Source organism: Oncorhynchus nerka, linkage group LG18 (assembly GCF_034236695.1).
Source record: "Oncorhynchus nerka isolate Pitt River linkage group LG18, Oner_Uvic_2.0, whole genome shotgun sequence".
In the NCBI taxonomy this organism is placed as follows: Eukaryota; Metazoa; Chordata; class Actinopteri; order Salmoniformes; family Salmonidae; genus Oncorhynchus; species Oncorhynchus nerka.
The window spans coordinates 49,405,084-49,420,493 of record NC_088413.1 but is presented as its reverse complement, the minus strand read 5'-3'; the positions used below and the strand labels follow the sequence as shown (position 1 = coordinate 49,420,493).

Genomic DNA, 15,410 nt, shown 5'->3' with positions numbered 1-15,410 from the left:
GGTTTTAACGTCAATCTATTTTGGTGTTCTAGGTCCAGGACTATGCTCTGTGGTGTGCCCAGGTGCTGAATGTGATGACAGCAGAGGAGTCTATTAGAGACGTGGCCACCTGTGACCTGCACCTGGCCCAGCACCAGCAGCTGTGGGCTGAGATCGTGGCCCGGGAGGAGACCTACGACCAGGCAGTGGCCATGGGGCAGGAGCTGCAGGTGCAGGACAGACACAACGCAAGAGAGGTATTCAATTTAAGAGATCTTTATTGCCACAGAAACACAATTCAGTTGCAGCAGAATTACACACATTGAATACACACCCTGTATGAGCATATACACACTCTGTATTCCTGTAAATGTCTCAATATTTTCTGTGAAAATAGGCTTGAATACATACAAGATGAGAGAGTTGGTTTTTACATAAATGGTACCTAAATAAGCTGGCAATGTGTGGTGTCTTCCTCCTACCAGGTCCAGGATAAGCTGAGTGGTCTACAGGAGGAGAGGGACTCACTTCATGGCCACTGGGAGAGGAAACAGAGAGGCCTGGAGGGGACCCACCTGGAACAGGTCTTCTATAGGGACACAGAGAGCATGGAGAAGATCACCAACTCCCAAGAGGTCAGAGGTCAAAGCTGGTCAATCAAATAATATATTCTCTGTTTCAAGACTCACATTGTCAGTGCAAGCCCCTCTGACGGTGCAATTACATCCATTTTGAAGCAAAACACATGTTGTCCTATGCTACAGGACATGTTCATATTTTGAATGCCCCCAACGTCTTGTTTTTCCTTCCAGATCCTTCTGAAGAACAGTGATCTGGGGACGTCAGTTGATGAGACAGAGGGACTCATAAAACGCCATGAAGCCTTTGAGAAACTCCTCAGCACTCAGGAGGACAAGGTCTGAATTCAATCCTCCGCTGTCCATCTTTATGAAGGGCACTAACCTATTGTCCTTAACTCTGAAAGCGCCAACATCATTTTAGCTTAAAAACACCAACTGGGATCATTTTTGATCATTAGTAATGATTTCAAAGAGATACAATTGGTAATCATTTCAGAGAGATACTGTCTGTCAAGCAGTATTCCCCTAAATAAGCATTAGATTGTTTTATTACACATTTATGGTCAGAATGTGATGTATCAAAATAGACATGTTTGTATGTTTTTCATGATTTGAACAGATATTTTGATTAATTTCATCCATGGCCACTTGTTATGAACATTTGTCGGTTATTCATTCAAAGTGTTGTTTCTGTGGTACTAGGAGGCTGAAAAAGGTGGCGATTGAGCTAATCTGACATACCTGTACGACGTAAAATGGCAACTGATATTGGCTATATAGGTAATATAGGTGCCGGTGCCATCACACTTTTAACTCTAACTTTGGAACATTATGGGCTATCAACTCTGTTCCAATTGCATCTGAAAGATGATAACCACAACTTGGTTATGTAGATTGTGTTATAGTGGCTGCTACGCTCCTGAGGGGCCAAATCTGGGGTTGCTCCATATCTTTAAACGCAGCATGCAACAATTTCAATGATTTTACTGAGTTACAGTTCATATAAGGATATCAGTCAATTGAAATAAATGAATTAGGCCCTAATCTATGGATTTCATGTGACTGGGCAGGGGCACAGACATGGGTGGGCCTAGGCCCACCGACTGGGAAGCCAGCCAATCAGAATGAGTTTTTCCACCGACTGGGAAGCCAGCCAATCAGAATGAGTTTTTCCTCACAACAGGGCTTTATTGCAGACAGAAATATTCCTCAGTGGCATTGTGTAATGTGACTAAACTGTACATTTTAGAGTGGCCTTTTATTGTCCCCAGCACAAGGTGCACCTGTGTAATGATCATGCTGTTTAATCCGCTTCTTGACAAAGGAGAAATGTTAAGTAACAGGGATGTAAACAAATTTGTGCACAACATTTGAGAGAAATAAGGTTTTTGTGTACATTTCTGGGATCTTTCAGCTCATGAAACATGGGACCAACACTTTTTATGTTACGTTTGTGCCAAATTTGGTTTACAAAGTTTACTATTGAGTCAACATTTTCAGGTTTGCCACACACCACTAGTATACAAAAGACAAGATTATTTTTAATTCCTCCATATTAACACAGAAATCATGGTAAAAAAAAATGTCGGTAACTAGTTGCTTGACAAAGTCCTAAAATGTCAGTAGGATAAAACCTTTTTTTATTTTTTATAAAAAGACATGGAAATTTAATCATCTATGATATAACATACACTGTCAAGTGTTCTGTGTATCTGTCTCAGCCTGTTCAACCACAGCACTGTCATTGCTCTTTAGATATCATTGTTGAAGGACCTTGCTGAGAGACTGAAGAAGGAAGACTTCAGCCGTGAGAAAGCCGGCCACATCCACAGCAAGCTGAAGGCCCTCCTGGAGAGGCGAAGCAGGATTAAGGGACTGTCAATCAAACGCAGAGAGGAGTTGGCCATCTCCAGGCTGCTCTGCATCTTCAACCGCAATGCTGCCGAGGTACAGTACCCCACATCACCTGTGGTCAGACATGGGTTCCAATCCAGGGGCCAGGGTTCCTGGCCAGAAGCACGCTTTTGACTGCACTTACAGTTTTGCTTTGGTACTGCAGTTTAACTGATGTCTGGCCCAAAAAGACTATTCCCGTAGACGTCGACATGGAAAAGTCCAATTTGAACATTTCTAAGAAGACACTTTAGTCATCACCTTTGAGTACAAACTATCCATTGACGTGCTTAGCACGCTCTGACAGAGTTCCCAGAGCGTGTTCGCGCGATACTGCTGTCTGTCCAGTGTGCACTGAGTGCTAGTGTGCACTGAGAAAGAAAGAAAGATGTAAACAACCACGAAACGGTGTATGCGAATGTGAGTAGATTACGTTGAAAACTACGGTCGGCCATCTTGGAAGCAGTCTAGTTCTTTTATTCATCAATCATTCAAATACTATGTTTTCTTTCAACTACTTTCACCCGTTGAGCCTGGCTGACCTGGAGTGCCAGATTGGCTTGGACTTCGAGACTAGTCCTTTAGTTCTCTTGCACCAGAAAAGCTCAATCAAGTGTAGATGGAGTATTTAGAGATAAATAATTATGGAAAATAATGACTATTTGAACCAAGGTCTGCCTGTGGTAGATGAAGTGATGTTGTGATGTTGTCTGTCTTTGGCCCAGGCTGAGGAGTGGGTGTCGGAGCGTATGCAGAAGATGCAGGAGGACTCCAAGGTGGACCTGAGCAACCTGCAGACCAAGATGAAGCTGCTCCAAAAACATCAAGTCTTTGAGGCAGAGATTCTCGCCCACAGCAGAATCATTGACTCAGTGCAGCTGGTATGAGCTGTTATTAAACTACACTGGGGAGGGTTTCTTGTCAGCGATAACTACAGTACATAGTTCAGTAACACTTCATCCTTATAATCCTTTACAACTTCTTATAAGGATGTATGAGCCTTTATAATGTCTCATAATAAGTCATAATAGGTCATAGAGATTCATGTATCAATGTTTGAGCTGACTCAAACTGACCCCTGTGCTGGCCTAGGCTGGTGAGGAGCTGGTGTCTCTGCATCACCCTAAGTCCCAGGAGGTTCGTCGTAGTGTTGCAGCTCTGCAGAAACACTGGGAGGAGCTGAAGCTGGCGGTGGCCGCCAGGGGGAAGGTTCTAGAAGACAACAGAGACTTCTTGGAGTTTCTGCAGAAGGTGGACCAGGTGGAGGTCTGGATCAGACAGAAGGTAAGAATGGACTAGAACAATTGACGAAGGAGTCTTAGAAGAGCTATGAAAAGAAGTCCCTGCACACTTGAATCAGATGCAAGTTTCAGTGTGAAATGTGTAAAGCTTCAGTCAACAACAATCTGTTGTCAGAGCACACCACTTAGAAAAGCAATGTATGAAGGACCTTTCAAGAGGAGGCAGTATGGCAATGTGAGACTTTTTAGATGAGAATGCAACCACAAAACGTTGGATTCCAAGAAGAATGCAGGAGCTACCACGATACCAGTAGTTGTCAGCATGTCTCGCATATTGATCATATAAAAAACAAACATGGAAATAATGATTTTTTTACATAGATTTGTTATATGTTTTCTGTTATTTTTCAGGAGGTGATGATAAACATAGGGGATGTTGGCACTGACTATGAGCATGGGCTCCAACTGCTGAAGAAACTGAATGAGTTTAGAGGATCAGGCTCTGGGGTGAGTTTGTTTCTGAACGAACATACGGAATTGACAGTACTAACGTTTTCCATCGCTGCTGGACTTGGAACTTTGGGTGAGTTTAGTGACACTTATCAAGAAGGAGAATTGGAAAATTGAATTGAGTGCGTTTCATTTCAGGAAGTCACAGTGGACGATGCTCACATCAAGGCCATCAACAGCCTGGCTGCTCGGCTGGAGAGGCAGAACAGTGACGAACTGGCCACAGTGAAACAGCGCAGACAGCAGCTTAATGACAGGTGACACCCAACCTACTGAGAAAATTTGTTGATAATGATGATGACTGTGGTGATGTTTGTCCTTCAAGAGGAAAACTATTTCTACAGCTCACAGGTTCCATTGCCTTTATTCAACCAGAAAAGTTGTAATGTACTGTACACATACTGTAGTATAATTATATATTTTTTGGACCTGCTCTAACACCTTTTCTTTTCACCACACCTTCCATCAGATGGAGTAAGTTCCATGGCAACCTGAGCAGCTATAAGAAGAAGCTGGAGGCAGCGCTGGTGATCCACTCTCTCATCAGAGAACTGGATGAAGTCCGGGAGAGAGCCAATGAGAAGGTTGGAATGGCTTCATCTTAACCCTTCTCTATAAAACCTACTTAATATTAAGTCTCTTATTGTAACATATGTCATAAGAAAATATCACAGATCTCAGTTTCAGAGTACAGTATTTGAGTGTCATGCTGTCATGCTATTTTATAAAGTAATTTCTCTGTAATTAATATTACCTGATTAAACTAATCATGTAAATGTAATTAACTAGAATGTCGAGGCACCACGGAAGAATATTTATAGAGCTGTTGTCTTCCGAATAAACTCCTAAAGACCTGCTAATCTTTTATATCAATAGCAGTCAATTATTATTATTATTTATTTTTCACCCCTTTTTTCTCCCCAATTGGTAGTAGTTACAGTCTTGTCTCATCGCTGCAACTCCCGTATGGACTCGGGAGAGGCGAAGGTCGAGAGCCATGCGTCCTCTGAAACACAACCCAACTAAGCCGAACTGCTTCTTGACACAATGCCCATCCAACCCGGAAGCCAGCCGCACCAATGTGTCGGAGGAAACACCTTACACCTGGCAACCGTGTCAGCATGCACTGCGCCCAGCCCACCACAGGAGTTGCTAGTGCGTGATGAGCCAAGGATATCTCTGCCGGCCAAACCCTCCCTAACCCGGACGACACTGGGCCAATTGTGCGCCGCCTCCTGGGCTCGAACCCAGAATCTCTGGTGGCACAGCTAGCACTGCAATCCAGTGCCTTATACCACTGCGCCACTCGGGAGGCCCTAGCAGTCAATTATTAATCGTCACCTTATTCAGTCTCATCTGAACATCGTAAAATTCTTGGTTATCTTCAAGAACCCTGGCTAACAAGTTGAATAAGCAATAAAAAATTGGTTTAATTATTTATTTATTAAATACCTAAATAATCACACAGAATTGCATATACACAGGATGGATCATATATTGACTGCTAATTATGTCATACAAGAAAACGTCCCTAGTGGATGGAACCGATATGACGGCTGGTTACACAAAGAAAAGGGGTTGGGTTTGAATGAAAGCGCGGGAAGACTGAGGAACAAAGGGATTGGGTCTCTATCGGACCTTATGAACCTATGCTATCGTAATTACAGAATCTTATGCATTCTAAATAACCGCCCATTTTGGAAAAGGAAAATGTAAGAAATATTTACTCTGAGCTGCGCTTCGATAGATTAGTCGTAGATGGAAGGCAGGGTTGCCCAGCAGAGATCCCTCTTGTCCTTTGAAGAATATGTTGTGTGGTAGAACGGATACGTTGTAGTACCCTGTCTTTCTGAAGAGATTTTCCTTTCTTTCCTAGCCCACGTTTACAGCTGCTGCTGTTAACTTAACGTCTAGGATGTATCACTTCTTTAGTGAATAAGAGTTCAAAGTTCATACCAAGTTTCCATACTATAAGCTCATTCTATATTCTGGCTGGTATAGTCGAAATTCATCCTTCCAGTGTGTCAATCGCCACCTCCACGTTGAAATTCACCCTTTTAACCGTATGGACATCAGTCCTCACTTCACCGGGAACACAATGTTCATTTCGTTAGGTTGTAGTCGTTCAACCATTCGCAACCAGAGCTCACGCTGAGGTTGGCTTAGTTCTGTAGTTGGTATTAGCCCTTTTAAATGTATGGACAGTCCTCACGTCATCGGGAACACAAGGTTGACTTTTCGTCAACAGGCTTTTGTAATGGTGGAGAGAAGGGCATGTTTCATAGTTTACAACCAATGTCTGTTCACATGGGCGGGGCCACTGAGTTGAGCATAGTTCACTTATGAAAACAATTCTCTCATTTAGATGCTAAAATGACATTTCATCTTTTCACAAATAGCTTCATATTTAAACATTTAAATTGCACAACAGTTCCATGTGAATCTGATAGAATGTGTAGACTTTCCAAGATACAGTTTATGTCATCCTATCATCAGTAATAATGTCTCAGACGACAACTGATCTGACATTATATTCTTTAAGTACCAACGGATATTTTCAACTGGTTGGATTACCGACATATGGTTCCGTTCCCCACCCTTTTGATGTTACCAGACTCTCTCTATGTTAGCTTTTCCAAAAGTCAAGTCTGTAGAGTAGAGAGAGGAAAGGGGGAAAGGTATTTATGGGGGTCATAAACCTCACCAACAAGGCAACGTCATGACACAGCCTTGTTGTCTTGACAGTGTGTCCACATCATATTGTACTCTCCACATCAATTCCTATCTGCTGGGATTCCTATTGTAGATGCATCTGCTGCAAGGCCAGGACTGTGGCTGGGATGTGGAGAGTGTGGAGAATCTGATACGACGCCACGAGGAGACTGAACGCGAGGCTGGAGTCATACAAGAAAGAGGCAAGGTAAGAAGAAGCCACAACATGGCCCGATATACTGTAATACGTTTTACAGTGAAACAGAAAAATATAGTTGAATTGAATCGAATATTTGAAAGACCAACTAATTGCATCCTGGTCTTGTGTTGATTTGCCAGGCACTGGAAAAGGACACCGCTGACCGCCTGAAAGCTCAGTCTGTGATGGCCGACAAACTGAGCAAAAAGCAGAAAGAGGTCAAAACCGGCCTTGTGAAGCTGGAGAAGGACATTAAACTCAGGTGTGTTGCAAATAATAACTGAAATATCCTGAAAATATGTACTCTTTCCAAACGTGATACACTACACGACCAAAGTATGTGGACACCAGCCTGTCGAACATCTCATTCCAAAATCATGGGCATTAATATGGAGTTGGTTCCCCTTTGGCTTCCATAACAGCCTCCACTCTTCTGGGAAGGCTTTCCACAAGATGTTGGAACATTGCTGTGAGGACTTGTTTCCATTCAGCCATGAGCATTAGTGAGGTCGGGCACTGATGTGGGAGATTAGGCATGGCTCGCAGTTGGCGTTCCAATTCATCCCAAAGGTCTTCGATGGGGTTGAGGTCAGGGCTCTGTGCAGGCCAATCAAGTTCTTCCACAATGATCTCACAAAGTTGTAAGCTCAGAATCGTCTAGAATGTCAATGTATGCTGTAGCGTTAAGATTTCCCTTCACTGCAACCTAGCCCGAACCATGAAAAACAGCCCCAGACAATTATTTCTCGTCCACCAAACTTTACATTTGGCACTATGCATTGGGGCAGGTAGCGTTCTCCTGGCATCTGCCAAACCCAGATTAGACCGTGGGACTGTCAGATGGTGAAGCGTGATTCATCACTCCAGAGAACACGTTTCCATTGCTCCAGTCCAATGGAGGCGAGTTTTACACCACTCCAGCCGACGCTTGGCATCAACTTACAACTCTAGCAGGGCAGAAATTTCACAAACTGACTTGTTGGAAAGGTGGCATCCTGTGACGGTACCATGTTGAAAGTCAATGAGCTCTTCTATAAGGCCATTCTACTGCCAATGTTTGTCTATGGAGATTGCATGGCCGTGTGCCTTATTTTATATACCCGTCAGCAACGTGTGTGGCTGAAATAGCCAAATCCTCTAATTTGAAGGGCTGTCCAAATACGTATGTGTATATATAGTTAGTGTACTTTGATCTTGCAAAAATGACACAATGGAATCATTATTCAAGTCATTATGACAGTATAGATGTGTGTGCTCTGTTAGGACACCATCTACTTCCATTTGTATTATTATGGGGTATGGGGAAGCAGCAGAGAGACTTATAGGAAGTGATGTTACAGGAAGGAGAGGCTGCAGGAGGCCCACCAGCTGCAGCTGTTCAAGGCTAACCAGCGCCTCCTACTGGACTGGACCCTGAAGCAGAGCTCTGAGATGGGAGAGAAAGGCCTGCCCAAGAGCAAGAACGAGGCAGAGCGATTCATAGTAGAACATCAAGACTGGAAGGTGACGACTGATTATGATATTCAAGTTATCTTGGCTATCTTTCTAGGTCTCCTTGCTCTTTATCTTTCTAGGTCTCACTAGAAAAGGAGGTTTACAAATATTTTAACCTCCCATAAGACCCATTTAAATTGCAAACGTATGTTTCCGGAAGAGATGAAATGTGTTAATGTGTTCTAGACTGAGATTGATGCACGGGGGGAGCGTATCGACTCTGTCAGAGACTTTGGCCTGAGTCTGGTAAAGTCTGGACACAGCTCATCATCAGAGATCAATAAGTCTCTGACCAAGCTGGAAGAGGCCAAGATGGGTCTGAGCCAGACCTGGCAGAACAGGAAGAAGACTCTGGATCAGGCTCTAGGCTTACAGGTAACCCTAACTTAGAGACATTTGTACAATTTATGTTGCGAATGTAGCTCATCGAACATTAGGCATGTTTTCCTGCTTATTTATTGCTTATTGGCAGTCAACGCACCTAATACAATAAGGGTAAAATACATTTAAATAAGTTACATAAATCTTGTTTTCATTTCAGATATTCCTTGGCTACATGGAGCAAAGTGAGAGCTGGTTGAGCAACAAGGAGGCCTTTCTGGCCAATGAAGACCTTGGGGTAGGAACTCAAATGTATTTGCTCGTAAATTATGTGTGAACAATTTATGTAGGCCTTTTTAAAGGACTTATGAAGGCTGCATCAGATGTGTTGTTCAAATTGTGACATTGATTGATTATTGCAGAGTTCTCTATCTGATGTGGAGACCCTCCAGAGAAAGCAAGCCCTGTTTGAGAACACTCTGGATGCTCAGATGGAGCAGGTGGAAGGAGTGGAGCGGTTCGCCCAACAGCTGATCCAGCGGAAACACTTTGACTCGGACAATATCAAGTGCAAGAGCAAGTCTGTGCTGCTCAGGTAGAAGCCAACAATGAACTATGAGCCAAATATTTCCCTGTTTTCAAAGACTGCCCATAATACAAAGATATTGTTTGGTGTATGCAATGATTTCTTCTTGACTTTGTTTGCTATACCTGACTCAAAAAACATGCCTCTCTCCAGAAAAGGAAAACTGTTGGATATGAGTAAGGTTCGCCGGAAGGCTCTTGAAGAATCTCTACAACTCCAGAAGTTCCTGGGTAGCAGCTATGAGGTATGAGAAGTTGGGTCTGCTTGATGAGTCCACTTTAACCAACTCAATGTTAGTGTGGGTATATGAGGTTGGTATGCAAGACTAAAACATAAGTATACCCCTGAGTCAATACTTTGCAGAAGCACCTTTGGCGGCAATTACAGCTTTGAGTCGTCTTGGGTATTTCTCTATTAGCTTTGCACTTCTGGATTTGGGGATTTTCTCGCATTCTTCCCTGCAGATTTTCTCAAGTTCTGTTAAATTAGATGGGGAGCGGCAGTGAACAGCAATCTTTAAGTCTTTTCACAGAAAGTGGGATTCAAATCTGGGCTTTGGCTGGGCCCCTCAAGGATTTTCACATTCTTGTTCTGAAGCCATCTTGGTGTTGCTTTGGCTGTACGCTTGGGGTCATTGTCCTGTTGGAACATAAAATCTTCGTCCCAGTCTAAGGTTGTTTGCATTATGAAGTAGGTTCTCATCAAGGATTTGTCTGTATTTTCCTCCTTTCATTATTCCCTCTATTCTTTCCAGTCTCTCAGTCCCTGCCACTGAAAAGCATCCCCATAGCATGATGTTCCCACCACCATGCTTTACGGTTAAATGGGTGATGAGCTGTGCCGTGTTCTCCAGACATAGCGCTTTTGCATTCATGCCAAAACTTTTTGTCTCATCAGACCACTAAACCTTTTGCCTTATGATCTCAGTCTTTTACATGTCTTTTTCCAAACTGATGTGCTGTAGAGAGACTGTTGTCCTGGCAGGTTCTCCCATCTCAGCCAAGGAACTATGCAGTTCTGTGTGTTCATTGGGTTCTTGATCATCTCCTTGACCAAGGTCTTTTTGGCCCGGTTGCTCGGTTTGGTTGGACGGCTAGCTCAAGGCAGAGTCTGGGTAGTTCAATATTTTTTCCATTTCCCAATGATGGAGACCACTGTGGTATTGGAAACTTTAAACACTCTAGAAATGGTTTTATACCCTTCCCCAGATATATGTTTCATCACATTTCTATCTCAGAGATCTACGGACACGCCCTTGGACTTCATAGTATATTTTCAGCTCTGACATGTTCTGTCAACTGTGGGACCTTATATAGACAGTTGTGTGTCTTTCTAAATCATGTCCAAACAGTTGAATTGGCCACAGGTCAACTCCAATCAAGTTGTAGTGACATGGATTATCAAAGAAAATTGGATGCTTCCTGAGCTTAATTTGGAGGTTCATAGCATCGGGTGTGTGAATACTTATGTAAATTAGATATTTCTGTGTTTCATTTTCACTTTGTCATTATGGAGTATTGTGTGCAGATGGTTGAGAACTAATCTATTTAATCAATTCTTAATTTAGGCTGTAACACAAAATGTGAAATAAGTCAAGGTGTATGAATACATTCTGAAGGCACTGTAAGTAATGTGTAGTACCTTGAACCTGTAAAGTAATGTGTGATAACTGGAACCTGCAGGTGTGCTCGTGGCTCAATGAGAGGAATGCAGTGGCCCTGGATGAAAGCTGGAGAGACCCCATCAACCTCCAGGCCAAACTGCTGAAACACCAGAGCTTTGAGGCTGAGATCTTAGCCAACCGTAACCGAGTTGACACTCTTACTAAGGTATGTGTGAAGAATTGCTTTCAGTGCACATTAATCACAGAGTAGTATCTCAGTACTTTCCTATGGCTTATGACAGCTCAATACACCTTAAGATAGAATAACATAGCTCTCTGTCCTTCATAGAATCTGCAAGCTCTGAGACCAGTGTCTCGGCAGATGTTATCCACAGTACAGTTAGTTAGCAGTGAATGGTCTAGGCAAGTGTTATTGAGTCAATGTTCACCACCAGGAGGGGGAGAGAATGATAGCAGCGGGTCACTCCACTCCTGGGAAGATCAAACCGTGGCTGAAGGACCTTAACCATGGCTGGGACCTGCTCCTCAACAACTGTAAAGAGAAGAAATCTCGTCTGCAGCAGGCCTACCAGGTATTTGCACCTCATAGATGTATTGTACTCATCTTTGATGATAGATACAGTAGATGATACTGTGAAAAAGAGAATGTAACTTTTATGAGATGATAAACTAAAAATCTGATTTTATTTGTCGCCTACACATACAAAAGTATGTGGATTCGGCTATTTCAGCCACACGCGCCGTTGCTGACAGGTGTATAAAATCGGGCACACACCCATGCAATCTCCTTAGCGAAACATTGGTAATAGAATGATCTTACTGAAGAGCTCAGTGACTTTTAATGTGGCCCCGTCATAGGATGTCACCTTTCCAACAAGTCAGTTCGTGAAAGTTCTGCGCAGTTAGAGCTGCCCCTGTCACGTGTAAATCCTGTTATTGTGAAGTGGAAATGTCTAGGAGCAACAGCAGCTCCGCTTGTGGTAGGCTACACAAGCTCACAGAACGGGACCGGCGAGTGCTGAACGAGACCGGCGAGTGCTGATGCATGTAAACAGGTAGAAATCGTCTGTGCTCGGGTTGCAATACTGCCTCTGCAAGCATTGTCAGCACAATAACTGTTTTTCCGGAGCTTCGTGAAATGGGTTTCCATGGCCGAGCAGCCCCGCACAAGCCTAAGATCACCATGTGCAATACCAAGCGTTGGCTGGAGTGGTGTAAAGCTCGCCGCCATTGGACTCTGGAGCAGTGGACACACATTCTCTGGAGTGATGAATCACGCTTCACCATCTGACAATCCGACGGATGAATCTGGGTTTAGCTGATGCCAGGAGAACACTATCAACTGCGAGCCAGGCCTAACCGCCCAACATCAGTGCCCGACCTCACTAATGCTCTTGTGGCTGAATGGAAGCAAGTCTCTGCAGCAATGTTCCTGAAGAAATGTTCCAACGTCTAGTGGAAAGCCTTCCCAGAAAAGTGGAGTTTGTTATAGCAGCAAAGGGGGATCCAACTCCATTTTAATGTCCATGATTTTGGAATGAGATGTTCGATGAGCATGTGTCCACATAATTTTGGTCATGTAGTGTATTTGCAGAGACAACATCCCCTCCAGGTAAAATAATCAAGTAATAAAGCATTCTGCTTTAAAGGCCGAATGCAGCTGTTTTTATTTCAATATCAAATAATTTCTGGGCAACAATTAAATACCTGACTTTTATAATTTTGGTTGAAAAGAAACAAAAATAGCTTTTTAACAACAAAAAAATCTCAAACAGGAATTTAGCTAGGACTGTCTGGGAGTGGTCGGAGTTAGACTCTCTTTTGTTATTGGTCTATATTAACTTATATCGGCTGCTGGTGTCACGAGGTAAGCCAAAACTCCACCCATGCAAAACCTGCTGAATAGAAGGTCTTGTGTAGATTGTACCAGCAACTATTAGGAAATAACACTGATCAAATGCCTTCATACTTTTACAGTGTTAGTTTCATCAGCTGTTGTACAATATGATATAAAACACATTTTGACTGCGCTTGGTCTTTAAGTAAAGTGTTAAGCTATAATTATTCTATGAATTTGTCATTTTCTACCACCAGGCTTTACAGTTCCAACGTTCTCTGGACGACATCGAGGAGTGGCTTGGGTCCGTAGAAGTTGAAGTAACCAACGAGGACTGTGGCACTGACCTCCCGTCAGTCAGCAGGCTGCTGAAGGCTCTACAGGACCTGGAGGAGGTAGTGGATGGCTATCTGGAGAGGGTCCAGGGCCTGGTGGATACAGCCAAGGACTTCAGCTCCAAGGGCAACTTCCTGGCCCAGGAGATCCAGCAACGAGTAGGCCAAACTGTCAATAGGTAAGTTGTTGTTTTTTGTCAAAGATATATAAATAATACTGGCAAAGCATATTATGTCTTTGATTCTCCCCAACTACATTCAAATATTAGTCAGAGTAACAAAACACAGATTAACAAAACACATGTTTATTACTATGTAACAGAGCACACACACACCAATACTGCATGGCTGTGAGACTGCGCTTGTGAAAGGAATTGTAAGGGTTTTGCACAGTAGTAAGTTTTGGGACCTTTTTTTTTTTTTACATGATCCTTCAAGACTGATTTGAACCAACTTTCGTTATTGCAGGTATAACAGTCTGGCTGAGCCATTGCAGAACCGACAGGAGACCTTAGAATCCTGGCAGCTGTTGTTCCAGTTCTACCGTGACATGGAGGATGAGCTGGTCTGGGTCCAGGACAAACTGCCCTCTGCCTCCGCCAAAGACTGGGGAACCTCCCTACAGAGTACTCAGTCTGTGGTCAAAAAACATCAGGTCAGAGACAGGGATGGTCAATGTTCCAGTTTGCAGTTAAGATACTAACAACAACGTTGGGCTTGTGGTTCTGTCAAGAACTTTGTGAGAAATGTATTTGTAAAAAGTGTTATGCATGTAAGATTCCATTGGTTGATTGATTGAACCTATGTGTGTGTGTGTGTGTGTGTGTGTGTGTGTGTGCAGGCTCTGGTGCAAGAGATAGCGAGCCGTACCCCTCTGGTGCAGGCTGTCCAGAATGCAGGGCAGAACCTGGTGAGGGGCAGACACTTTGCCTCGCATGAGATCAGCGAGAAGCTGGCTGAGCTCAAGAAGATTTTTGAGAGCCTGACGAGAGAGTCAGAAAACAAGGGCCGACTGCTACAGGAGGCTCTGAAAATACAGACCTTCCTCTCTGAGGTAGATAACTGTGACCACAACTGTATAGTCTCTATACATTCTCTTTGGACACAAACACAGGTTCCACAATCCACAAAAACTCTCTCCTAATACATCTTTCTACAGTGAGGGACTTATGTGCCACCCAGATATGATGCCCACTGAAGAACCTTTTATATGCTTACATTTCTCTTTAGGTTTCAGAACTAGAACTGTGGATGGATGAGCAGAGACCAATGTTAGAGTCAAAAGATTTTGGGAAGAGTGAGGAGGCCACCGAGGTCCTCCTGAGGAAGCTGGACTCTATAGACCTGGACATGGAGAACCAGCGGCTGAAAGTAGAGTCTCTTCAGGAGACTGGCGCTAAACTGGAGCACTGTGGCCACCCCAACAGGTACAGCATACAAACCTTACAGTATGTACATTATTCACTTTATCTGTTATCAATGTCAGGAATGAACATATGTGGTCTCACAGATATATTCATATTATATATTCACATATTTAACTACATTCGCATATTTGAAATATGTACATTTAGTGATTTCTAAATGCATTTAGTTCATTTCTTAATGTTTGTCTCTCATTCCAAATGTTGTAAGCCCATTGACATGATACCATTTCTCTCATTTCACGTCAGCCATTTAGTGAGTAAGAGTCTTCCAGACGTGCTGGGTGAGTATGAGAGTCTGCTGCGTGTCTCTGGCTCGCGACGGGCAGCTCTGGAGGATCAGCTGAACCTTTATGTGTTTGAGAGAGAGGCCCGGGAGCTGCAGAACTGGCTGTGCTCCCGCAAGACCCTGGCTGAGTCAGAAGACTTTGGACAAGACCTGGAGGATGTGGAGGTATAGATGCAGAGTGGACTATTCTATTGGTTCCATTATACAGAGCAAATTAGGTGCAGCTCAAGTGTTTTTAAAAGTTTTGACCCATGTTTTGGAGGATGGGAATAGGGCCAGTATGGATACGCCAAGTACTGGACAGTTTGTTTCAGCTGTTGGGTGTATGTATCGTTTATATATTGCTGTAGTGAAACACAGTCTTTACAGTCTTGGTAAAGTACTG

General features: G+C 43.3%; 1 protein-coding gene across 1 annotated transcript in view; it reads left to right on the top strand.

The window, feature by feature from the left end:
• sptbn5 (spectrin, beta, non-erythrocytic 5) overlaps window positions 1-15,410 on the top strand; it is a 64,564-nt gene that overhangs the window by 42,766 nt on the left and 6,388 nt on the right. The window contains 23 exon segments of the mRNA XM_029687779.2: window positions 33-236; window positions 465-614; window positions 792-896; window positions 2,316-2,507; window positions 3,179-3,334; window positions 3,546-3,737; window positions 4,106-4,201; window positions 4,343-4,461; window positions 4,674-4,788; window positions 7,011-7,124; window positions 7,256-7,377; window positions 8,456-8,618; window positions 8,796-8,984; window positions 9,151-9,228; window positions 9,353-9,525; window positions 9,670-9,760; window positions 11,199-11,345; window positions 11,575-11,712; window positions 13,235-13,491; window positions 13,781-13,967; window positions 14,154-14,366; window positions 14,543-14,739; window positions 14,986-15,190. Coding sequence (XP_029543639.2) covers window positions 33-236; window positions 465-614; window positions 792-896; window positions 2,316-2,507; window positions 3,179-3,334; window positions 3,546-3,737; window positions 4,106-4,201; window positions 4,343-4,461; window positions 4,674-4,788; window positions 7,011-7,124; window positions 7,256-7,377; window positions 8,456-8,618; window positions 8,796-8,984; window positions 9,151-9,228; window positions 9,353-9,525; window positions 9,670-9,760; window positions 11,199-11,345; window positions 11,575-11,712; window positions 13,235-13,491; window positions 13,781-13,967; window positions 14,154-14,366; window positions 14,543-14,739; window positions 14,986-15,190 — 3,603 coding nt within the window.